General features: G+C 40.4%; 1 protein-coding gene across 1 annotated transcript in view; it reads left to right on the top strand.

Annotated features, from left to right (window-relative positions):
* The window catches only part of hmmr (hyaluronan-mediated motility receptor (RHAMM)), a 99834-nt gene that overhangs the window by 30601 nt on the left and 43526 nt on the right, over window positions 1–25707 (top strand). Inside the window, exons 8-13 of the mRNA XM_072264543.1 lie at window positions 2100–2165; window positions 4241–4314; window positions 5842–5928; window positions 18037–18137; window positions 19454–19540; window positions 25420–25598. Coding sequence (XP_072120644.1) covers window positions 2100–2165; window positions 4241–4314; window positions 5842–5928; window positions 18037–18137; window positions 19454–19540; window positions 25420–25598 — 594 coding nt within the window. The remainder of the gene's footprint in view (window positions 1–2099; window positions 2166–4240; window positions 4315–5841; window positions 5929–18036; window positions 18138–19453; window positions 19541–25419; window positions 25599–25707) is intronic.

Genomic DNA, 25707 nt, shown 5'->3' with positions numbered 1-25707 from the left:
GTTAGGAACAGGAAGGGGTCAATAACTTTACTGGCTGTTTTTTATAGGCCGCCCAACAGTAACAGGGATATTGAGGTGCAGGTAGGGAAACAGATCCTGGAAAGGTGTAACAATAACAGAGTTGTTGTGATGGGAGATTTTAATTTCCCAAATCTCAATTGGCGTCAAGGGGTTTAGATGGGGTGGAGTTTGTTAGGTGTGTTCAGGAAGGTTTCTTGACACAATATGTAGATAAGCCTACAAGAAGAGAGATTGTACTTGATTTGGTATTGGGAAATGAAGCTGGTCAGGTGTCAGATCTCTCAGTGGGAGAGCATTTTGGAGATAGTGATCATAATTCTATCTCCTTTACAATAGCATTGGAGAGAGATAGGAACAGACAAGTTAGAAAAGTGTTTAATTGGAGTAAGGGGAATTATAAGGCTATCAGGCAGGAAATTGGAAGCTTAAATTGGAAACAGATTTTCTCAGGGAAAAATACGGAAGAAATGTGGCAAATGTTCAGGGGATATTTGTGTGGAGTTCTGCATAGGTACATACCAATGAGACAGGGAAGTTATGGTAGGGTACAGGAACCATGGTGTACAGAGGCTGTAATAAATCTAGTCAAGAAGAAAAGAAAAGCTTACAAAAGGTTCAGAGAGCTAGGTAATGTTAGAGATCTAGAAGATTATAAGGCTAGCAGGAAGGAGCTTAAGAAAGAGAAGAGAAGAAAGAGAGCCAGAAGGGGCCATGAGAAGGCCTTGGTAGGCAGGATTAAAGAAAACCCCAAGGCATGTGAAGAGCTTTGTGAAGTATGTGAAGGAGATTGCTTCGTGGATCCAGAACTGGCTTGCCCACAGAAGGCAAAGGGTGGGTTGAAGATGGGTCATATTCTGCATGGAGGTCAGTCACCAGTGGAGTACCTCAGGGATCTGTTCTGGGATCCTTACTCTTTGTGATTTTTATGGATGAGGAAGTGGAGGGATGGGTTAGTAAGGTTGCTGATGCCACAAAGGTTGGAGGTATTGTGGATAGTGTGGAGGGCTGTCAGAGGCTACAGCAGGACATTGATAGGAAGCAAAATTGGGCTGAGAAGTAGAAGATGGAGTTCAACCCAGAAGTGTGAAGTGATTCACTTTGGTAGGTCAAATATGGCCGAATATAGTATTAATGGTAAGACTCTTGGCAGTGTGGAGGATCAGAGGGATTTTGGGGTCCGAGTCCATAGGACACTCAAAGCAGCTGCGCAGGTTGACTCTGTGGTTAAGAAGACGTAAGGTGTATTGGCCTCAATCAATCGTGGAACTGCATTTAGGAGCTGAGAGGTAATGTTGCAGCAAAATAGGACCCTGGTCAGACCCCACTTGGAGTACTGTGCTCAGTTCTGGTCACCTCACTACAGGAAGGATGTGGAAGCCATAGAAAGGGTGCAGAGGAGATTTACAAGGATGTTGCCTGGATTGGGGAGCATGCCTGATGAAAATAGGTTGAATGAACTCAGCCTTTTCTCCTTGGAGCGACAGAGGATGAGAGGTGACCTGGTAGGAGGTGTATAAGATGATGAGAGGCATTGATCATGTGGATAGTCAGAGGCTTTTTCCCAGGGCTGAAATGGTTGCCACAAAAGGACACAGGTTTAAGGTGCTGGAGAGATGTCAGGGGTAAGTTTTTTAGTCAGAGAGTGGTGAGTGTGTGGAATTGGCTGCCAGCAACGGTGGTGGAGGAGGATACGATAGGGTCTTTTAAGAGACTTTTAGATAGGTACATGGAGCTTAGAAAAATAGAGGGCTATAGGTAAGCCTAGTAATTTCTAAGGTAGGGGCATGTTCGGCACAACTTTGTGGGCCAAAGGGCCTGTATTGTGCTGTAGGTTTTCTGTGTTTCTATTCCAGTGGGTTGGAGAGGCTGTGATCTAAATCCTAGTTTGTGGTCTGTTCCCGTGGGTAGGTGACGCTCAGATCAAAATGCTCGTTTGTCCGTTCCAGTGGGTCAGAAGGGCTGTGATTAAGTCTGTAGTTTGTTCTGGTGGGGAGCAGAGGCTGTGATTAAAATCCTCATTGTATCCTCACTCGATGTATTTTTGTCAATTAACTGTAAACTCTTCATTCTTCCTATAGAAGAGATGCACCAAGCAACAAAATCCCATAATGATGACTTAGAAAAGGAAATGGACAAGTTCCACGGTAAGTCGAGTCACAGAGCACGAAAACACAGTAGCAGGCCTTTTGGCCCTTCGAGTCTGTGTTAAACTGTAATTCTGCATCGTCCCATTGCCCTGCGTGTGGCCCATAGCCCTCCCATCCGTGTACTCGTACAAGCTCAATGCTTGAGATGCTCTGATTCCATCTGCCTTAAGCACTTTTCCCAGCATTGTTTTTTCCAATTGATGTATGAGAAGTTTACCTATCTACCCAAACTCCTGTTTCTTGTCTGTTTTCGCACGTGCTTTTTGTGAGCAACTATCGCCTGGACTTTGATCACTGGTAGGGTGGCCTTTGTGAGTAAAGGTACTCCACTGATGTTGATGCTTCTCCAGTCTTGGCCCTGGTGGCATTACAAGGAAGAACGACCTGCTTCCAAGTGGCCAGGTGGTTTTTCCATATTCCAGCTATCCTTGTCCTCCTTCAGACGGTACCACGAAGAAGGCTGGTGAGTATCAGGCAGAGACTGAGAAGATTGTTCCTGGCCACAGTACCATCTTCCTCTGCCTGTGTGACTCGTGAGGGTGGAATGTTTTCCCAGCATTCAGACAAGTTATTTCGAGCCCTGAGGCAGTTTCTCTCATGTGTACTCTTCTACCTTCTGACCTTGTTGTCTGCCTTTCATGCAATTTCTCTGATAACTGTAACACTGTTTTAGCTGGTCCTACTTCAATGCATTGCTGTAATGAGTTGGGCTGTATGAATGGTATGTAAGACAAGTCCTTCACCTTGGTACATGTGAAAATAATAAACCAGTTTTATTCACATTTGACTCGGAATTCAGTGACGGCATTTTGATCAGCAAATTCAGGCAGAACTGTTAGTTTCTTCCTGTTTTCACATGTGGTTATGTTGAAGAACTTTGGCAAGCAATTAGGAGGGCTAAAGGGACCATAAAATATAATGCAAGCAGGATCAAGAAGGACTGATGGGCATTTTACTTCTAGATTGGAAACAAAAGGGAATTTGTGTGTGGAGCTAGAGGAAATGGCTGAAGTCCTTCCTGAGTACTTTGGATTACCTTGTCAACGAGAAGGACATGCATGATGGTGAGAATGTTGATCTTCTAGAGCAGGGGTTCCTGAGCTTTTTTTTTATGCCATGGACCAATATCTAGCAGTTTTTACCGAACGCGGGAGTTTTCCGGGATCATTTTGGTAGCAGTATCCATTCCACCTCAGACTAATGTCAATCAGGCTTTAGATGATCTGAGCAATGGGTGTGCACGAAACAGCGCACCTAACACCTTCTCTATCGTTTTGGAAGATTTTAACCAGGCCAGTCTGAAAAAATCACTAAGCAATTACCATCAACAGATCACTTGCAGTACTAGAGGAAACAACACACTGGACCATTGTTACACCACCATCAAGAATGCCTTCTGCGATATCTCACGCCCTCACTTCGGGAAGTCTGATCAATAAGTCTGGCCTGCTGCGTTCACCAGCAACTTTTATGTATACAGGAAGGATATGGCAGCTTTGGAGAAGGTGCAGAAGAGGTTCACCAAGATGCTAGCTGGACTGGAGCTATAAGGAGAAGTTGGACAAACTTGGATGAGGAGCAACCTAATAAATGAACTCATTTTCAAGAAGTCTTTATCTCGTTATCAATATTTATTGTTTACTTATGTTGTTTTTGTTTTGTATTTGCACAGTTTGTCTAATGCACATTGGTTGTTTCTCTGATTTCCTATGTGCAGTATTTCATTGGTTGAGTTTCTTGCATTTACTGTGAACGTTCATAAGAAAATGAATCTCAAGTTTGTATATGGTGACATGTATGTATTTTGATAATACATTGATCGGTTGATAGTAATGCCATTTCATGGGATACAAGTGTCAAATGCCACAGGGCACAGGTTAAGCTGAGAGGAAGTTTTTTTTAAATTGGTGTGTTACGTGCCTGGAGCACGGTGCTGGGGTAAGTGGGGAAGCACTTGTGGTAGCAGTGTTTGAGGTGGTTAGACATGTGAAGAGAAAGGATGTAGATAACACACCGATGGGGTTATTAGATTGGCATGATGGTGAACACGACAGTGTTTTCTTTTTGTACAGCTCTAACTGAAGAATTACGTGAAGAGAATAAAGTCCTTCAAGAATATTTGGAGAAAGCCAATGAAAAAATTCAGGTACTTGAAGCAGATTATTATTTCAATGGTAAAAAATTGCAGCACGCTGCTGTGCAGAGGGACTTGGGAGTGCTTGTGCATGAATCACAAAAGGTTGGTTTGCAGGTGCACCGGGCTATCAAGAAGGCAAATGGGATGTTGGCATTCATTGCTAGAGGGATTGAATTTAAGAGCAGGGAGGTTATGCTGCAACTGTACAGGGTACTGGTGAGGCTGCACCTGGAGTACTGTGTGCAGTTCTGGTCTCCTTAGTTGAAGGAAGGATATACTGGCTTTAGAGGCGGTGCAGAGGGGGTTCATCAAGTTGATTCCAGGGATAAGGGGATTAGACTATGAGGAGAGATTGAGTCGCCTGGGATTGCACTCGCTGGAATTCAGAAAAGTGAGAGGAGATCTTCTGGAAACGTATAAAATCATGTAAGGGACAGATAAGATCGAGGCAGGAAAGTTGTTTCCACTGCCAGGTGAGACTAGAACTAGGGAACATAGCCTCAAGATTCGAGGGAGTAGATTTAGGATGGAGATGAGGAGGAACTGTTTTCCCCAGAGAGTGGTGAATCCGTGGAATTCTCTGCCCAATGAAGTAGTGGAGGCTACTTCAGTAAATATGCTTAAGACAAGGTTGGATAGATTTTTTGCATAGTAGAGGAATTAAGGGTTATGGGGCAAAGGCAAGTAGGTGGAGGTGAGTCGATGGTCAGATCAGCCATGATCTTTATTGACTGGGGAAGCGGGCTTGACAGGCTAGGTGGCCGACTCCTGCTCCTATTTCTTATGTTCTTATGTTCTTATTTAAAACATTTGGACAGTTCATGGATAGGAAGGGTTTGGAGAGAGTTGTCCCAATGTAAGAAAGTGAGACTACCTCAGGAAGGGACCTGGTTTAGCAACAGAACTCTCTCTGGATCTCTCAGTATTATACTGCCCTATGTATTATGTAGATAGCTGGGACACAACATCCACAGTCAACCCTGACCAATGGGGGCCTCGGTGTGTATCTATTTCAGATAGCCTATTGATTTCTTTGCTTGAGGCATAATTTATTAGGACTAAATTGGGATTTACCCTCTGTCATGCACTTATTGAAACAACAAGTGCACCCAGAATATTACCTGAGGATAACTGAGGAACTACTGAAAGGGACAGGAATGAAAGTCTAAATAATGCAGAGGGTCCAGAACATGTACCTGTGAGTAAGGATTTTATCACATGGATGGATTGACGGTGTTGGATTGTTCATGGAATAGAGGAACGAGGCAGTGTATTTAAAGTCGTGCAGATGGAGGTTGTTCCCATTTGAGGATCACTGACGTCCAATGAAGGCAAACAGAAAAAGGTCCAAAATGACATGAAAGCCCTTCAGCTAGCACATGGTTATATACATTCACAAGGGAAATGGATGAGTGTAGGAAAGGAAAACATTTCCAAGGTTGAGGAGAGGTCAGGAGATGCGATTATTGATTAAAGTCAGAACTTGTCAATGTACCTGAAGGCATCTATGTTGTGATTCTTTGCTTAAACCTACAGGATCTTCAAATAGAATTGAGTTCCAAAGTGAGTGACTATGAGAGTAAATTACAACTGGTGTCCACTGACATGGAAGAAAAGTGCTCGGTAAGGTTATCCTGTTAACACTCTTACAGTCTGTAACTTGAGGGTACTGTAGCTGAGACCTGTGGGATGTGCTGCTCCTATTTAGTTATTTAGAGATGTAGTGCGGCGCAGTGAATCGCCCAATGAGTTGTGCTGCCCAGCAACCCACCTATTTAACCCTGGCCTAATTGCGGGGCAATTTACAATAACCAATTAACCATCTAACTAGTACGTCTCTGGACTGTGGGAGCAAATCCGCATGGTCATGGAGAGGATGTACAAACTCTTTACCGGGGACATGGGGATTGAACTCAATACTCCGGAAAGCTGTAACGGCATTGCGCTAATCACTACTCTAGCATGGTGCCCAGTGATTAATAAACCAGAAGGTTGCTTGTAAAAATGACCAAGTAGATTGTCGCTCTAGTCATTCTGTAACCATGTTGGCACAGAGCACACAGGCTTTATGCAACTTGGGGAAAATTCCAGGCAGCTAACTGGAGTTGTTAAAATTCTTTATCATCGTGTCTACCTGGTATCCAGGTTCAATGGCTGAATTTACTGTTCACATCAGTTTTTGTTATGAACTCCAAAGGCCCTTGGTATGTTGAAAAGCAGGACACTGCCTCTGTTGACAGCTCTTGACCTGTGTAGGATTCTGATGTTTTTAATTCAAAGTTATTTTAGAAGTGAGGAAAAGCTGTTGCCTCTCAGTCATTTCATTAAGATTTAGTAAAACAAAGAGAAATTGAAACGGGTAGTGATAGAGGGCTACTTAGAGAAGGGAAAAACAAAAAGCCAAGATAGCACTGGCTTACGGTCAGCTATTTTCATGCCTGTAGATGAGGGAAAATTCCATTCAGATTCATAGATAGGATTGCCAGATCTCCGTTGTTTTTGATTCCTGGGTTCTTTTAGGAGTTCAGGAATAAGCAAGAAACTTTGATTCGTTGTGATTGTTTATTTTAAAGTTTAAACAAAGATAGAGAGCATTCAAAAGTATGTGAGGAGCTGTGAAGCAAAACAGAGATTCAATAGATTGAATCTGGTGCTTTTGAAAACTCTATCACCTTTATAATTCAGATAACATAAATTTCATAGATAAGAAAATCCAGTCAACGGCTACACAATTATAACGCATGGATAATTACACAAGGATGTTTCCTGGATTGGAGGGTTTACCTTATGAAAGCAGGTTGAGTGAACTTGGCCTTTTCTCCTTGGAGCGACAGAGGATGAGAGGTGACCTGATAGAGGCATTTAAGATGATGATAGTGCAGATAGCCAGGGTTTTTTTTTCCCCCCAGGGCTGAAATGGCTAACACAAAGGGACATAGTTTTAAGGTGCTTGGAAATGTGTACCAAAGGGTAAGTTTTTAGACCGTAAGACAAAGGAGAAGAAGTCGGCCATTCAGCCCATCGAGTCTGCTCCGCCATTTTATCATGAGCTGATCCATTCTCCCATTTAGTCCCACTCCCCCGCCTTCTCACCATAACCTTTGATGCCCTGGCTACTCAGATACCTATCAATCTCTGCCTTAAATACACCCAATGACTTGGCCTCCACTGCTGCCCGTGGCAACAAATTCCACAGGTTCACCACCCTCTGGCTGAAAAAAATTTCTTTGCATCTCTGTTCTGAATGGGCGCCCTTCAACCCTTAAGTCATGCCCTCTTGTACTAGACTCCACCACCATGGGAAACAATTTTGTGATATCCACTCTGTCCATGCCTTTCAACGTTCGAAATGTCTGTATGAGGTCCCCCCTCGTTCTTCTAAACTCCAAGGAATACAGTCCAAGAGCGGACAAACGTTCTTCATACGTTAACCCTCTCATTCCTGGAATCATTCTAGTGAACCTTCTCCGTACCCACTACCATCCCCAGCTATGACAACATTAAGGAACCGATGTGAGACCAATGAAACAGAATTGCTTTACTTTGAATACAGACGTTTCAAGAGATTTTAGGAGGACACTTTTTTGCAATAAATAACCCTCTCCAACATCAGCACATCCTTTCTTAAATAAAGAGCCCAAAACTGCACACAGTACTCCAAGTGAGGTCTTACCAGTGCCTTGTAGAGCCTCAACATCACATCCCTGCTCCTATACGCTATTCCTCTAGAAATGAATGCTAGCATTGCATTCGCATTCTTCACTACTGACTCAACCTGGAGGTTAACCTTAAGGGTATCCTGCACGAGGACTCCCAAGTCCCGTTGTATCTCAGAACTTTTTCTTTATTAATCTTTTTATTGATTTAGAGCAAACAGATATACAGACAAGGGGAGAATTATCTCAAATATGGATATCAGCAACAATATAAACAAAAGATGAAATAGATATCATAATCATACATAGTAATAAGCAAATATGCAATATATAATAAAAAAGGACAACTAATTCTCCTCTTATCAATTCATAAAGAGGAAAAAAACTTTAAATTTAAAATGAAAGGGGGGAAAACCCACTGCGTGGAAAAAAAAGGGGAAAAAAAGAGGGGGGACTGGGCAGTCCATTCGGAGGATACAACCAAGAAAAAAAGGAAAGACTTTCTGATCAAATCTAAAACTTCAAAAAAAAAAAAAAAAAATTGGAGGAGTAATGAATAAATCAAATGAAGATATAGAATAAAAAGTCGCCATATTTGCTCAAATTTAAAGGATGTATCAAATGTCCGACTTATTTTCTCTAAACTTAAACAGGACATAATGGAGGAAAGCCAAAGAAAGATAGTAGGTGGATTAGAATCCTTTCACTTCAATAAAATGGCTCTCCTAGCCAATAAAGTCGAAAAGGCTATCATACGTTGAGCGGAAACAGGAATATTTCCTGCTTCCGATGGGATAATCCCAAATATTGCCTTAAGTAAATTAGGTTGTGAATCCAGATCCAAGACTTTTGATAGCATCTCTCCAAAAGTTATCTGGCTTTATACAAGACCAATACATATGAGTTAAAGTGGCCAGTTCAATATTACATCTGTCACAAATTGGATTAATATTGGAAAAAATATGTGCTAGTTTATCCTTTGACATATGGGCCCGATGCACTGCCTTGAACTGTATCAAGGAATAACGAGCACAAATAGATGAGTTATTAACCAAATGACAAATTTTACTCCATTGAGTATCTGAAAATGACTCTTGAAATTCTGATTCCCAAGCACATTTAATTTTATCATTAGATATGATTTGTGAATTCAGTAATCGTTTATAGATTATAGCTATCAACCCTTTTTGAAATGGTTTAAACTGAAAGAGAGCATCTGTCATATTAGGTGGATAAGCAGAAGGGTAACTTGGCAACAAGCCACGTAAAAAATTCCTAATTTGTAAATATCTAAAAAAGTGTACATTAGATAAATCACATTTATTCACTAACTGAGAAAAAGACATTAAACAATCCCCTAAAAACAAATCTGAAAAAGTTATTATTCCCTGGTTTTCCAAATTAAAAAGGCCTTATCTAAAATTGATGCTTCAAAAAAATAATTGAGATGGATATTATTAGAAAAAATAAAATTACTTAACTCAAAAAATCTACAAAACTGAAACCAAGTTGTTAATGTATGTTTAATAATGGGATTAAAATCTTGTCTACTAATCTTAGAAAACAAAAAGGAAAGAGGAGCTCCCAGTAAAGAGGCCAAAGAGAACCCCTTCACTGAGTTTTCCTCCAAATCCAACCATGAAGGACGTTCATGTATATCTGAATTGTGAATCCAAAAAGTAATATATCGAATATTAATTGCCCAGTAATACATTCTAAAATTTGGCAAAGCCATACCACCATCCTTTTTTAATTTCTGCAATAAGGGTTTACTCAATCTAGGATTTTTATTCTTCCAATATAAGATAAGATTATAGAATCTATTCTGTCAAAGAACGTTTTGGGAACAAAGGAAGGAACTGCCTGAAATATATATAAGAATTTTGGTAAAACTATCATTTTGATAGCATTAATTCGACCTATTAATGATAATGTCATGGGCAACCATTTAGAAAGCGTTTGTTTGGTGTATTCAATTAATGGAAAAAAATTATATTTATAGAGGCCCTTAAAATTTTTAGTAATTTTAATACCAAGATAGGTAAAGTAATTTTTAGCAATACTAAAAGGTACTTGATGATTTGGATCTGAGTAATTATGAATAGGAAATAGCTCACTTTTATGTAAATTTAATTTATACCCAGAAAAACTACTGAATTCAGAAAATATAGATAACAGAAGGAATAGATTTCCTAGGATCTGAAATATAAACTAACAGGTCAACTGCATATAATGAAACCTTGTGTATTTTATCCCCTCTCTTAATACCCTGAACAGTATTGGAATCTCTAAGAACAATAGCAAGCGGTTCTAAGGCCAAGTTAAATAATAAAGGACTAGGAGGACATCCCTGCCCAAGTACCTCTCTATAATCTAAAATAGGGAGATTTTTGATTATTAGTTATAACTGCAGCCATTGGGGCATGATAGATCAATTTGATCCAGGAAATAAATCTCCGGCCAAAATTAAATCTTTCCAAAACTTCAAATATATAAGACCACTCCACCCTGTCAAAGGCTTTCTCTGCATCAAGAGAAACAGCACATTCAGATTCTTTAGATGGAGAAGAGTGAATAATGTTTAATGATCTTCAAATGTTAAAATGTGAACACCTATTTTTAATAAATCCAGTTTGGTCATTGGAAATAACAGAAGGTAAAATACTCTCAAGTCTATTAGCCAAGATCTTGGAAAGAATTTTAAAATCCACATTCAATAGAGAGATTGGTCTATAGGAAGCGCATTCAGATAAATCTTTATCTTTTTTAGGAATTAAAGGGAATGAAGCTTCATAAAAGAATTTTCAGGAGAGTCCCAGAGGATATAGAATCAGTGAAAATTTGACATAAATGAGGTGTAAGTGTATCAGTGGAAGTCTTATAAAACTCCACTGTATATCCATCTGGTCCCGGAGCCTTGCCTGGTAGGGAAGAGGATATAGCCCTTGCTGTTTCTTCTTGTTTAATAGGTGCATCTAATGTATTCATATCTTGAATAGAAATTTTAGGTATATTCAATTTTTGCAAAAATCTATTCATAAAAGTAATACTGTGTGAACATTCAGATTTATAAAGGTTAGAGTAGAAATCCATAAATACCTTATTAATTTCATAAGGATCTACCATTTTGGTTCTATCAGGTCTTCATATTTTCAGGATCTGTCTTCTAGCCATATTTGCTTTTAATTGACCAGCCAATAATTTGCCTGACCTGTCTCCATGTATATAAAATTAACTTTTAGATTTAAGAAGTTGCTGCTCAATGGGAAAAGTCAAAAGCAAATCGTACTATGTTTGGAGTTCCACCCTTTCCTTAAAGAGATCTTCACTAGGCATTACTGAATAAACTTTATCTATTTCTTTAATCCTATTAGTAATCACTAAAAGTTCCGTCTTAGTTTTCCTCCTTAAACCTACTGAGTATGAAATTATCCGTCCCCTAAGAAAAGATTTCATCAAATCCCAAATAACTAAATTTGATATTCCCTCAGTTGTATTTAATTCAGAAAAATAGAGAAATTTGCTCTTCAATAAAATTTACAAAGGTTGAATCTTGTAACAACGAAACATTAAATCTCCACTGAGGTATCTGAATATTACCAGAAAACTTCAAAGTTAGTTTCATAGATGCATGATCCGACAATGCAATCACATCATACACACAAACAACAACGGTGGGCACCAATCGTGTGTCCAGCAAAAAATAATCAATTCTTGAATATTTATGGTATACATGTAGGAAAATAAAGAAAAATCTTTTTCTTTAGGATGTTTAAATCTCCAAATATCCACCAAACCGTATTCTAATAAAAAAATAATTAATACAAGTCTCAGCTTTATTAGGAAGCAACGGATTGGTGGACGATCTGTCAATCGATGGATTGAGACAGCAGTTAAAGTCACTGCCCATAATCAACTTATATTCATTTAAATTCGGCAATACAGAAAATAGCGTCTTAAAAAATTCAGGACTATCTATATTAGGTGCATATACACACACCAAAGCCACCTTTTGACCACATAACAGACCAGTGACAATTAAATATCTTCCAATTAATTCAGTAACAGTATTAAAATGAACAAAAGGGAGTTTAGAATTAATAAAAATAGATACCTCTCATTTTATTTACTGATAAAGAATGAAATAAGGGTCCCTTCCAAAATTTAAAAAAAAACGATTTTCATCCTGCCTGTGGACATGATTCTCCTGCGCAAAAATAATATCTGCATGAAGTGTTTTTAATTTCTTAAAAATCTTTCTGCGCTTAATAGGTTGGTTCATACCATTTAAATTCCATGATATATTAATTTTATTAAGATCCATATTTAAAGTTTAATTTAAACTTGTTATGAAGTAACCTAATGCGCAGGTGCAAACTAAATCCGAAGAAAGGGCGAAGCATGACTCGATCAGAAAGAAAAGCAAGAAGATTGACAAAAAAAAACCCTCATGATTGTCCAGTCGAAAAAAAACTAATCTAATAGACCCACCTCTCTCTCCTGGAAACCCAGAAACCGTCCAATAGGCAAACGGCATGCTACCCTTGTCTCCAGATAGCAGCCCCTGCTTGCAAAGTAATATGTTACCACCACCAAAAAGAATAACAGAATACATAAAGAAGTAAACAGATTCCAAATATTTTCAGATTATGTCTAACAATAGTTAAGACTGAATTAATGACGGCCATCTTAAATCCATTTAAAATACGCAACAATACGCAAAAAAAAGAGATAAATTCAGCCAGCTAATATTAAAGACTTACAAATTGAAGAAAAAAAAAAGTAAATATATATGTTAAATTCAAAACTACATTAACTATTAAAGCAAACAACAACAGATCTAAGTAAGTCAACCAAAACCATGTCTAAGCACTCATAAAACATGGAGCAGACTGTCATCGAAACCATAACAAACAACTCCCAACTAAAGATGAACTCAAATCGAAGAAAAAAATAAGTAAATCTATATATATTAAATCCAAAGCTATATTAACTGTTAAACAACAGCAGACCTAAGTGAGTCAACCAAGTCCATGTCTGGGCACTCATACAACGTGGAGCAGACTTTCATCGAAGCCGTTACAAACAACTCCCAGCTAAGGATTAACTTTTCAAATTGCTTACAAAATGGACTTAAACTCCTTTATAAATTTTCAACCGACCTCTGGAGAGTCAATCCCTTTTAGACGAGCATTGGGTGGAGTAATCATCAGACGAGCTGAATAATGCAGAGAAGGGCAACAGTTAATCTTAAAGTTCAGGCATAACTTCCCAATATTTAATTCTTTCAGCATAAATCTCTGGAGTAAAATCTTCAACTATATGAATCTTAACTTAATTATAAATTAGTTTCCTTTTCCTTGCATCCCAAAGAATAGCTTCTTTGGTTGTAAAATAATGCAAACACAGAATTACAGGGCGTGGTTTCATTTCGGCTGAAGGCTTAGGACGTCGAATTCGGTGGGCTCTGTCCAATATTGGACAGGCTTTGTGAATGTCACTAAAGAGTGAATATAACATCTTTGACAAAAACTTTAATGGCTCACCGGTTTCCGTATTTTCAGGCAAACCCAGTATGCATAAGTTCATCCTGTGACTTCTGCTTCCAGGTCAATCGTTTTCTTCTTAATTCTTGATAACTCCGAAATAGTCTCTTAATTTTCTTTTCCGTAAAAGGCATCTTCAAATCCTGCTCTTTAATAGTTTGATTCATTAACTTTCAATTCTATGAGTGCTCTGCTTAAGTGTCAGATATCGATCTTCCAGATTCTTCAAAGATTCCTGAACAGCAAGAATGGTTTTGTCAAGCATTTCATTAGTGTTTGTCAATTTATCGATTTTGGTATCCACTGTACCGATCTTCGCATTAATAGCCTCTATTAAAGAGAACATTCTTTCTGAAGTAGAAACTTCCTCTGATTTCTTTGTTTGTTGAGCTTTGGGAAGAACTTTGCCACTTCTTAATTCGGTTCCAGATCGAATATCAGCCATCGTAATTAAATCGTTAATCCTTCAGCAAAAATAATAAATCTTCAAACTTGAAACCAATCTAGCAGTGGAAAGTAAGTTGTGAAAGACGGAGCTACGACAAAAACGTCTTACTCCATGAGCTGTCAAGAGGAGACAACCTTCTATGTTCTATGAAAATGTGTGAACATTTAGCTCAGGGGTCCCCAAACTTTTTTTCACTGTGGACCGGTTTAATATTGATGATATTCTTGCGGACTGGCCGACGGGGGGGGCGGGGAGAGGTGGTGTTCAAGTTCAACAGCGCGTGACAGGGAATGAGGAAAGGTGCAGCTGACTCACATCGTTTCATATAGTTTCCTCATGGCCCGGTGCTTGGGGACCACTGATTTAGCCAATTAAAAATGAAAAGGAGTGATAAACCATATGTAACTGCTATACAGCCTTCTGCCAGTAGGTGGAGATGAACTGCCAAATACAGTGAAAAATACTCAAGTTTGCTCTAGATACTAATTGTTAAAAACACAAATTATATAAGTCAGAAAGAAACTGCGATTAAAACTAAATTTTAGTCTTGCATTAATTCAACTAATATAAAAAGTATTTTAAAAAAACAACAGATTGCAACAGTTGACCAATGAGATATCCCCCATTAAACATAATGCAGTACCAAGAGATGCTTCCAGAATCATACCAATTAACAACAAGGGGTCAGATTGAACAATCGCATGTATATACTGTCACTACTAGGGAGCATACTAGGCAGTTAATTATATTATTACATGATTATATAAAATAAAAGTAAGCAATTGTAGACCATGAGGTATAGGAGCAGGGTTAGGCCACTTGGTCCATAGAGTCTGCTCAGCCATTCGACCATGCCTGATCCTTTTTTTTAAACCCCTTGCTCAGCCCCACTCCTGGGCCGCCTTCTCCCGGTAACCTTCGATGCTGTGGCCGATCAAGAACCTATCAATTTCTGCCTTAAGTGCATAGCGACCTGGCCTCCACAGCTGCCTGCTGTACCAAATTGCACAAAGTCAATGCCCTCTGGTGAAAGAAATTGCCCTGCATGTTTTAAATGGACACCCCTCTATCCTGGGACTGTGTCCCCTTGTCCTAGACTCCCCCACCATGGGAAACATCTTTTCCACATCTACCCCGTCTAGGCCTTGCAACATTTGAAAGGTTTCAATATCTTCTTTCCCCCACCCCACCCAATCCTAAATTCCAGCAAGTACAGGCCCAGAGCCATCAAATGTTCCTCATATGGTAACCCTTTCATTCCTGAAATCATCCTTGTGAACCTCTGAACCCTCTCCAATGCCAGCACATCTTTTCTTAGATAAGGAGTCTAAAACTGTCTGCAATACTCATGACGAGGCGTCACCAGTGCCTTATAAAGCCTCAGCATCACATCCCTGCTCTTGTATTCTAGACCTCTTGAACTAAATGCTACAGTTGCATTTGCCTTCCTCACCACCGACTCTACCTGCAAGTCAACCTTTAGGTTGTTCTGTACAAGGTCTCCCAAGTCCATTTACGTATCAGATTTTTGGATTTTTCACCCAACTTAGAAAATAGTCTGCACATTTATTTCTACTACAAAAGTGCATGACCATGCATTTTCCAACATTGTATTTCATTTGCTACTTTCTTGCCCATTCTCCCGTTCTCCTTTCTGCAGCTTACCTATTTCCCAACACTACCTGCCCCTCTGCCAATCTGCGTATCATCTGCAAACCTCTTAACAAAGCCACCTATTCCATCATCTAAATCATTGATATACAGCACAAAAAGAATTGGTGCCAACATCCACCCCTGTGGAACACCACTAGTCACTGGCAGCCAACCAGGCAAGAATCCTTTTATTCCCACTCGCTGCCTCCTCCCAATCAGACAATGCTCTAACCATGCCAGTAACTTTCCTGTAGTGCCATTGGCTCTTAACTTGGTAAGTAGTCTTACGTGGCACCTTGCCAAAGACCTTCTGAAAGTCCAAATATACAACATCCACTGCATCCCCTTTATCTATCCTATTTGTAATCTCCTCAAAGAATTCCAACAGTTTCGTCAGGCAAGCCTTTCCCTTCAAGAAACCATGCTGATTTTGTCCTATCTTGTCCTGTGTCACCAAGTATTCCATAACCTCATCCTTAACAATAGACTCCAACACCTTCCCAACACTGAGGTCAGACTAGCTGGTCTATAATCTACTTCCTGCTGCCTCCCTCCTTTCTTTAAAGAATGGAGTGACATTTGCAATTTGCTTTGTAGTATGCCCTCTTATGCTCTTACATTAGCTTTGACTTCCCTTGTCATTGTGTAAGCCCCATCCACCTTTTATAAACAAACTATGTATTTGACTTGGGGTTCTGCCAAACAGGAACATTGTCATTAAAGAAACCTCAATTTGAGCTAATGCTGCCCATACACAATTGCTGGGTCTGCATGAAATATCAAATTATAAAGAAAGTATATTTACAAATTTCAGCTTTATTGAACAGTTAGTAGAAAAAGAAAAGGAAAACAATAAAAGGGCCCATTTCAAATGTGCACATAAAATTGGAGTTCATACTGGGGTTGTCTTTAACTCGTACGCTGAATTCATGGTCTGCATGAAAGCACACAACACATCCCAAACGTTGCTCAAAATCCTTCTCAAACAACAGGCGATATCTGGAGTATTGGCCCTTCCTCCTTGGAGCCATTCATCTGCACAAAGCATCTTGTGCAATGGGGACGCTCCTTCTCATGGCATCCTTATCCATCCTCCCTCCTGTCCTCTCTGCAACTCCTGTCAAAAAGTCCTCGAACCCCACCAGTGTCTGCCACAAATCTCTCTCCATCCAGCTTTCTCTGGAGCCTTCTCCCAATTCCACCATCCTGACTGGCTGACACAACATCAGAACCAGGTTTATTGTCACCGGCATGTGTCATGGAACTTGTTAACTTGACAGCAGTTGTTCAATACAATACATAATATTGAAGAAGAGGGGAAAAAAAAAAAATAATAAATCAATTTACAGTATATGTATTATTGAATAGATCAAAATCGTGCAAAAACAAATAATTATATATTGAAGAAGTGAGGTTGTGTTCACGGGTTCAATGTCCATTTAGGAATCAGATGGCAGAGGGGAAGAAGCTGTTCCTGAATCACTGAGTGTGTGCCTTCTACCTGATGGTAACAGTGAGAAAAGGGCATGCCTTGGGTCCTGGACGTCCTTGATAATGGATAATGCCTTTCTGAGACATTGCTCCTTGAAGATGTCTTGAGTACTTTGTAGACTAGTACCCAAGATGGAGCTGACTAAATTTACAACCCTCTGCAGCTTCTTTCAGTCCTGTGCAGTAGCTCTTCCATACCAGACAGTGATGTAGCCTGTCAGAATGCTCTCCACGGTACATCTTTAAAAGTTTTTGAGTGTATTTGTTGACATGCCAAATCTATTCAAACTCCTAATGAAGTATAGTCGCTGTCTTGCCTTCTCTATGTCTACATCGATATGTTGGGGACCAAGTTAGGTCCTCAGAGATCTTGACACCCAGGAACTTGAAACTGCCTACTCTCTCCATTTCTGATCCCTCTGAGGATTGGTATGTGTTCCTTTGTCTTACTGAAGTCCACAATCAGCTCTTTCGTCTTACTGACGTTGAGTGCCAAGTTGTTGCTTCAACACCATTCCACTAGCTGGCATATCTCACTCCTGTACACCCTCTTGTTACTATCTGAGATTCTACCAACCGAAGCTGAACATCACAGCCCCTCATCTTTACCTGAAACCCAAACGTGCCATCAGTAGGACACACTGCTTCTACAGAAAGCTACTAAATGAATTTCCCTACAGCATTAGGAGCAAAAATCTTAACCAGGGCATTACAATTGTTAAACTGTTATTAAAAAAAAAATTAAAATGTTTAATCTAAGAATTAAACGAACTAATCCAATTCCAAGGAATGTTTAACCATTCAATTTACTGACCAAGTAATCTCTGCTAGCAGCCGAGTATTCTGCAGTAGGCTGATTGCTTGATCCGAAATGCCTTTGTTCAAGTGGGGAGTCCTTGCATACCTGTGTGTTATAAATAAATAACTTGACTTTCAGACCTTAACAGTCAAACAGCAGCAGACTGAGAGGGATCACCTGGCAGTACAGAAGCTTCTGGAACAATCAGTGGAAGATATTGCAGATCTTCAGGCGAAACTGTATGTACCAATCGATGGATGTTGTTGTGAAATTGACTAACCACAGAACAGTACAATCCATTCAGTCCACGATGTTGTGCTGACCTTTTAACCTACTCCAAGACCAATCTAACCCTTCTCTACCGGTTTGCCTTCCATTTTTCTATAATCTATTTGCCGCTTTAAGAACTTCCTATATACCTCTATTGCCACCCTATTATTACCTCCAAAGAGCAGTGTGTTCCACACATCCAACACACTGTATATTTAAAAAAAAATTACCTGTACCACCTTCTCCCCCACTCCTCCCCGCCCCCCCACATGCTCTCCTCCCAGCGCTTTAAAATTATGGCCCCTGGTATTGGCCACATCTGCCCTGGGAAAAAGTTTCTGGCTGTCCACTTGATCTATGCATGTTTCTTATCATCTTGTACACCTCCAAGTCACCACCTCATCCTCTTTCACTCCAAAGAGAAAAGCCCTAGCTCGCTCAACTTGTCTTCATAAAACATGCTCTCTAATCTAGGCAGCATCCTGGCAAATCTCCTCTGCAGCCTCTCTAAAGCTTCCACATTCTTTCTCTAATGATGAGACTCTGTTAATGATACTGACAATGATCGTATGTGTACAGACCTGTTCTCTAACATGACTGCAAAACATTTGCTGGCTTCTTGCTCGCTCTGTGGGGGGCAAACAGAAAGCTGCTGGGTTGTTCTGTAGGCTGTTCGAGTTTCAGTTGGGACAGGTGGACGGGGGAGAAAATCATAAACAAATGAGATTCTACAGATGCAAGAAATCCAGGGCGACATGTACACAAAATTCCCCCTCTGCTGGCAGAGGGTGATTTTTCCCCCTTGGCGAAATGGTCAGACCTTTAGGTGTGTGTTTTAGTACCCCAGAGGAGTGGAGGTAGATGGGGAGACGGTTTGTAATACTGTTGGTGGAAAGGGCTGAGAGCTGTTGATATCTCTGTCATTACCCCAGAGGAGTGGGTGCTTGTGAGTGAGGGGCAGCCAGTAAATGAAAGTGTCAGGAGCTAAACTGTAATTCCTAGCTTGCCAACAATATTTACAATACATATCTCAGTGTAATGTTGTCACACTAACAGTAAACTTCACACTGTAAAAATCATAGTTGTGAATATGACAGCAGTAATCCTTTCAAATAAATCAAAGGGTACCCTCTAAATGCAAGTTATTTTGTGCTTACTGCAGAGTTTCCACAAACTTTAAAAGGTGTGAAATTGTCTGTGATGCTGAATGAAACCAGCACAGTATGTGCTGCCTGTGTGTGGTAAATGACTTGGTTTAAACCAGTGCTGTTTTAACTTGACCCAGAGCTGTGACTGAGCAAGACGAACAGAAACTAGAGAAAGCCAAAGCTGAAGCTGAACTGAAACTCTCCTGCTGTTTGGAAGAACTCAGGTACTTGGGCTTTTTGCATATGTCAAAACTTCAATTCATTTATATAGCAATCTAAAAGTAATGCTGAGCAAACTTTATATTCCCTTCAGTTTCTTTAAAGTTTTATGACTGTATGATTGTACCTACTGATGGCAGGCATATTTGTTCACATGATTTTGCGTCTCCGTCTCCAAGTAATTTTGTATGTGAACAGACCTGAGATGGGTTCTTGGATCATTGGGATCTCTTCTGGGGGAGGTAAGACCTGTATGAAAGTGAGGGGTTAAACTAATTTGGCAGGGAGGTGGGAACCGGAGTGAAGGGACTCAGGATAGGACAGATCGAATAAAAGCAAAGATAGTGTGCAGTCAGACTGTCAGGAAGAGCAGACAGGTGCTAGGACAGAATTGCAGCCAGCAGGGTGAGTATCAATGCGTTAGGGATGCACAATCAAAAGGGGTAGCAAATATAGTACTCAGTGTTATATCTCAATGCATGGAGTATGAGAAATAGGGTGGATGATCTTGTTACACTGTTACAGATTGTCAGGTATGCTGTGTTGACCATCAGAGTCGTGGCTTAAAAATGGTTGTAGTTGGGAGCTGAATGTTCAAGGTTACACATTGTATCGGAGGGTTAGAAAGGGAGGCAGAGGGGCAGGTGTGGCTCTACTGGTAAAATCCGATTGGTAGAAAGATGTGACAAGGATCGGAAGATGTTGAATCCTTGTGGATTTAGTTAAGAAACTGCGAGGGTAAAAGATCCTTGATGGCGGTTATATACAAGCCTCCCAACAGAAGCTGAGAGATGGACCACGGATTTCAACGGGAAATAGAAAAGGTGCGTCAAAAGGACAATGTTATGATAGTCATGGGAGATTTTAACATGCAGGTTGATTGGGGGGAGAAATGGTTGGTAATGGATCTGAAGATGAGTTTGTTAAGTGCCTAAGAGATGGCTTTTTAGAGCAGCTTGTCATTGTGCCTACTAGGGAATCATCTGTACTGGATTGGGTGATGTAATGAACCAGAGGTGATTGGGAAGTTTAAGGTAAAAGAACCCCTAGGAGGCAGTGATCACAATAAGATTGAGGTCAATTTGAAATTTGATACAGAAAAAGTAAAGTCTAACGTAGCAGTATTTCAACGGAGTAAAGGAAATTAAAGTGGTATGAGAGAGAAGTTGGCTAAAGTAAATTGGAAGGAGATACTGGTAGGGATGACAACAGAGCAGCAATGGTATGAGTTTCTGGGAAAAATGAGGAAGGTGCAGGATATATGTAATCCAAAAAATGAAGAAATAATTAAATGGCAAAATGGTACAACTGTGACTGACAAGAAAAGTCAAAGCTAGTGTAAAAACAAAATGAGGGCATACAATAAAGCAAAAATTAGTAGGAAAACAGAGGATTTAAGAGGATTTTAAAAACCTACAGAGAGCAACTAAAAGAATCATTAGGAGGGAAAAGATGAAACATGAAAGCAAGCTAGCAAATAATATCAAGGTAGATCGTAAAAGCTTTTTCAAGTATGTAAGAAAGAAAAGAGAGATGAGAGTGGATATAGGACCACTAGAAAATGAGGCCGGAGAAATATTAACGGGTGACAAGGAGAAGGCAGATGAACTAAATGAGTATTTTCATCAGTCTTCACTGTGGAAGATATTAGCAGTGTGCCAGGTGTTGAAGGGTGTGAGGGAAGAGAAGTGAGTGCACTTACTATTATTAGGGAGAAGATGCTCAAAAAGCTGAAAGACCTAAGGGTACTTAAGGCACCCGGACCAGATGAACTGTGCTCTAGAGTTCTGAAAAAAGTAGTGGTAGAGATTGTGGAGGCATTAGAAATGATCTTTCAAGAATCATTGGACTCCGGCATGGTGCCAGAGGACTGAAAAATTACAAATGTCGCTCCACTCTTTAAGAAAGGAGGAAGGCAGCAAATGGGGAATTATAGACGAGTTAGCCTGACCTCAGTGTTTGGGAAGATGATGGAGTCGATAGTTAAGGATGAGGTTATGGAATACTTGGTGACACAGGACAAGATGGGACAGAGTCAACATAGTTTTTTGAAGGTAAAGTCTTTGTCTAATGAATCTGTTGGAATCCTTTGAGGAGATTACAAGTAGGATAGATAAAGGGGATGCAGTGGAAGTTGTATATTGAACTTTCAGAAGGCCTTTGACAAGGTGCCACACATGAGGCTACTTACCAAGTTAGCCTGTGGTTTACAGGAAAGATGGTTAGAGCATTGGCTGATTGGTAGGAGGCAGTGAGTGGGAATAAAAGGATCCTTTGGTTGGCTGCCAGTGACTAGTGGTGTTTTGCAGGGTCGGTGGTGGGACCGCTCCTTTTAGGCAGTATATTAATGATTTAGATGAACTAGATAGCTTTGTTGCCAAGTTTGTAGACGATACGAAGATTGGTGGAGGGGCAGGTAGTGTTGAGGAAACAGGACAACTGTAGACGGACTTGGACAGATTAGGAGAATGGTCAAGAAAGTTGAAAATGAAATACAATGTTGAAAAATGCATGGTTATGCACTTTGGTAGAAATAAATGTGCAAGATATTTTCTAAACGGGGAAAAAAAAATCCAAAAATCTGAGATGCAAAGGGACTTGGGAGTCCTTGTGCAGAACACTCTAAAGAAGAACTTGCAGGTAGAGTCGGTGATGAGGAAGGCAAATACAGTGTTAGCATTCATTTCAAGGGGTCTAGAATACAAGAGCAAGGATGTGATGCTGAGGCTTTATAAGTCACTGGTGAGGCTCACCTTGAGTATTGTGAACAGTTTTGGGCTCCTCATCTAAGAAAAGATGTGCTGGTATTGGCAAGGGTTCAGAGGAGGTTCTCAAAGATGATTCCAGGAATGAACTGTTTATCATATGAGGAATATTTGATGGCTCTGCGTCTGCGCTCACTGAAGTTTAGGATGGGTGGAGGGGGGTGAATCTTATTGAAACCTTTGAAAGGCCTAGACAGAGTAGATGTAGAAAGGATGTTTCCCATGGTGGGGGAGTATAGGACAAGAGGGCACAGCCTCAGGATGGAGGGGTGTCCATTTAAAGCAGAGATGTGGGGAAATTTCTCTAGCCAGAGAGGGGTGAATTTGTGGAATTTATTTTCACAGGCATCTGTGGAGGCCAGGTCGTTGGGTGTATTTAAGGCAAATTAATTGCATGCATTATTAAATGACAATAAAAAGAGGACTGCATGTCTTCATAATCTAATCTAAATCCTTAATTGGCCATTGGTCCTTGATTGGCTATGGTTCAAAGGTTATGGGGAGCAGGCCAAAGAGTGGGGCTGAGGAGGGAATAAAGGATCAGCCATGATTGAATGGTGGAGCAGACCCGATGGGCTGAATGGCCTGATTCTGCTCCTATGACTGTGGTCATCCGGGGGAAACCCAAGCAGTCACAGAGAGAACGTATATGCTCCTAACAGACAGAGGCAGGAATTGAACCCTGATCAGTGATTACTGGCACTATGGAGTTACTGTGCTCAATGTTACACTGCTGTGCTGCCCTGCTAAAAATGTACTAAAAGACCTGTCACTTGTGAGAAAGTATCTGACAAGGTATTGACTGAAATGTGCCCAGAAAGACCATCCTGTATGCAATGGCTGTCTGCTCCTATGTACATTTTTAGTAGGCTAATGAGAATGAATTTTTCAGCTTCAGTCACTATTTCTTGTAACTATCATATCCCTCATTTGAAGCTTGATGCCAGTTATGAGCAACTGATTAGATTTTTAATGGACAGCTGGTCATTACTGTAATAGCATTGACTATGTACTGGGTGATGGCAATGTGGATTCCAGTTCATTGGGACTTAGTGGGATTTTGCCTAATTAAGTGACTGCCCCAATTAGCTGAAGTTTCATGGTAATAGTTACAGCATAAAAAGACAGATTATGTGTTTAAATAAAATACAGAACAAATTAGAACACTACCAATACTACTACAGGATTATAAAACTCTATTAGTTCCTAGTTATTGATTGAGCAACTCATCCAGTGGCTATTTCTGGCATCTCCAAGCCTGAATGCTTTAAACTACAGTGAGCAAAACAGTTCTGAAATGTCTTGCTGCTTATTTCTTGTCAACTATCAGTGGCAAAAATCTTTGCTTTCTGAACAGAAACACATGCAACTGAAACAATTAAAAAAAAACTGTTGTTCTAAGCATGGCGTAGTGACTAACAGCTGCACAAGTGCACAAGACTAATGCTAGTTAGTAACTGTTTGGCATTGGTCTCCTGACACAATTCATCAGCATGGTGTCCCAAATGGGCGAAGGGAATCCTGGATATTTCCTCAATTAGTTTTGTTCTTTAAGAGTTGTCCCAAATAAGTGGCTGCCCCAGTTAACTAGTGGCCCAATTAATCAGAACCAGTGTACTTGCAGAGAAGGGGTGTGTGTAAATATTGAGATCAAAGCACCCGATGCGTGCTAGTGTAAGGATCAATGTTCATGGCCATGGCGTAGTGCAATCTTATCTTAATTTACTTAGCAGCAATTGACTCGAGCTCCATTCAGCAAGTTTCAATTAGATGTGTTCTTGTCCAATTCCCCAGTATGCATACAAAAATGCATGTTTTTACAAATCCCTTTTTAATATGAATTCAGCAATTTGATATGAAATTAGTTCAAAGAAATTTATTGTCAAAGTAACAATGTTTTCTCTAAGGTGTGTGTGCACACACGTATCTTTTGCTGCTGGTGCACAAAGGAATTTAAACTGTGCCCAAAAGGTTGTCACCCTCTACCTTGGTGGCATGTTAAGTATATTTCATGATCGTACACAATCACATTTCCCTTTCTGGTTTCTGATGTGGGCACTGTTGATAACGTGGAGTTTGCAATGATTTGTCTACAGATTTTAGAACTGGCCAATTATGTTTATTGAAGAAATTTTTCAGTGCATACGTGTCACCGGGCAAAAAATTGCACAGCACTAGATTTTTACGCACATTGTCATTACAAATGGGAGATTAAGATTAAAATCTGTCACGAGCCTTGTGACCCATCAGCCTGGTGCTTATGCCGGTTTCTGTGGCGTGAAGCGAATGAGAGTACGAGACTCCCCGCCGGATAGGATGCCAGTCTATCACGAGGTTAACCCCCAGCATTTTTGCTGGTACCCATTCTCAGCTGGGTAGCCTGGAGCATTGTGTGGTTAAGTGCCTTGCTCAAGGACACACACACTGCCTCGGCCAAGGCTCGAACCCACGACCTCCAGGTCACTAGTCCAACGCCTTAACCACTTGGCCACGTGCCACACACAAACTAGAGAGAACATTGCAAATTGCATGTCACCTTATACTATCCTGAGATTCATTTTCTTGCAAACGTTCCCAGTAACTACAAAGAAACAAAAAAAAGCAAAATAAAATTAACAAACAAATAAAATAAACAATTAAATATTGAGATCATGAGATGAAGAGTCACTGAAAGTGAATCCATAGGTTATGGGAATATTTCATTGTTGGGATGAGTGAATTTATCCGCTCTGGTTCAAGAGCCTGATGGTTGAGGGGTAATGACTGTTTCTGAACCTGGTGGTGAGAGTTCTGGGGCTCCTGTACCATCTTCCTTATGGCAGCAGTGAGGAGACCGTGGTCAGGATGGTGGGGGTTTCTGGTGATGGATACTTTTCTGCAACGAAGCTGTGTGTGGATGTGCTGAAAGGTGGTGACAGTTTCACCTGTGATGCACTGTGCAGTATCCACTATAGCCTGGAGGGTGGGGTCCCTGATGATGGACCCATTGTTCCACTATCTTCCTGCAACAGTGTTCTGTGTAGATGTATTCAATGGTGGGGAGGGATTTCCCTGTGATTTTGGAGGGACTGTGATCCAGATGCCTATGTAAAAGTGTTTAAAAATGATCATTTCTTTAGTCAGTTAAAGGTACAAGTTGAAGGAGCAAAAGAAAAAGTCACCTTGTCAGCAGAGCAGTTTGATCTGAAGGAAAAGGAAGCTACAGATCTCCAGAACCGTCTGCAGGAGAGCGAGGCAGTTCACTCTGAGCAGATTCGACAAGTGAATGAGAAATATCAGCATCTTCAACAGGGGAAAGGTACGAGATGGCCTGTGCAGTGAGGATTCTGTCCTCCTCAAGAGATCGATACCTTTGGCAATAGAACACAGAAAGTGCCCTGTCTAAAGAAACCATTGTGATCATTCTC

The sequence above is a fragment of the Mobula birostris genome, chromosome 7, assembly GCF_030028105.1.
Source record: "Mobula birostris isolate sMobBir1 chromosome 7, sMobBir1.hap1, whole genome shotgun sequence".
Lineage (NCBI taxonomy): Eukaryota > Metazoa > Chordata > Chondrichthyes > Myliobatiformes > Myliobatidae > Mobula > Mobula birostris.
The sequence above is the reverse complement of the archived record's forward strand: the minus strand, read 5'-3'. Positions and strand labels throughout refer to the sequence as shown.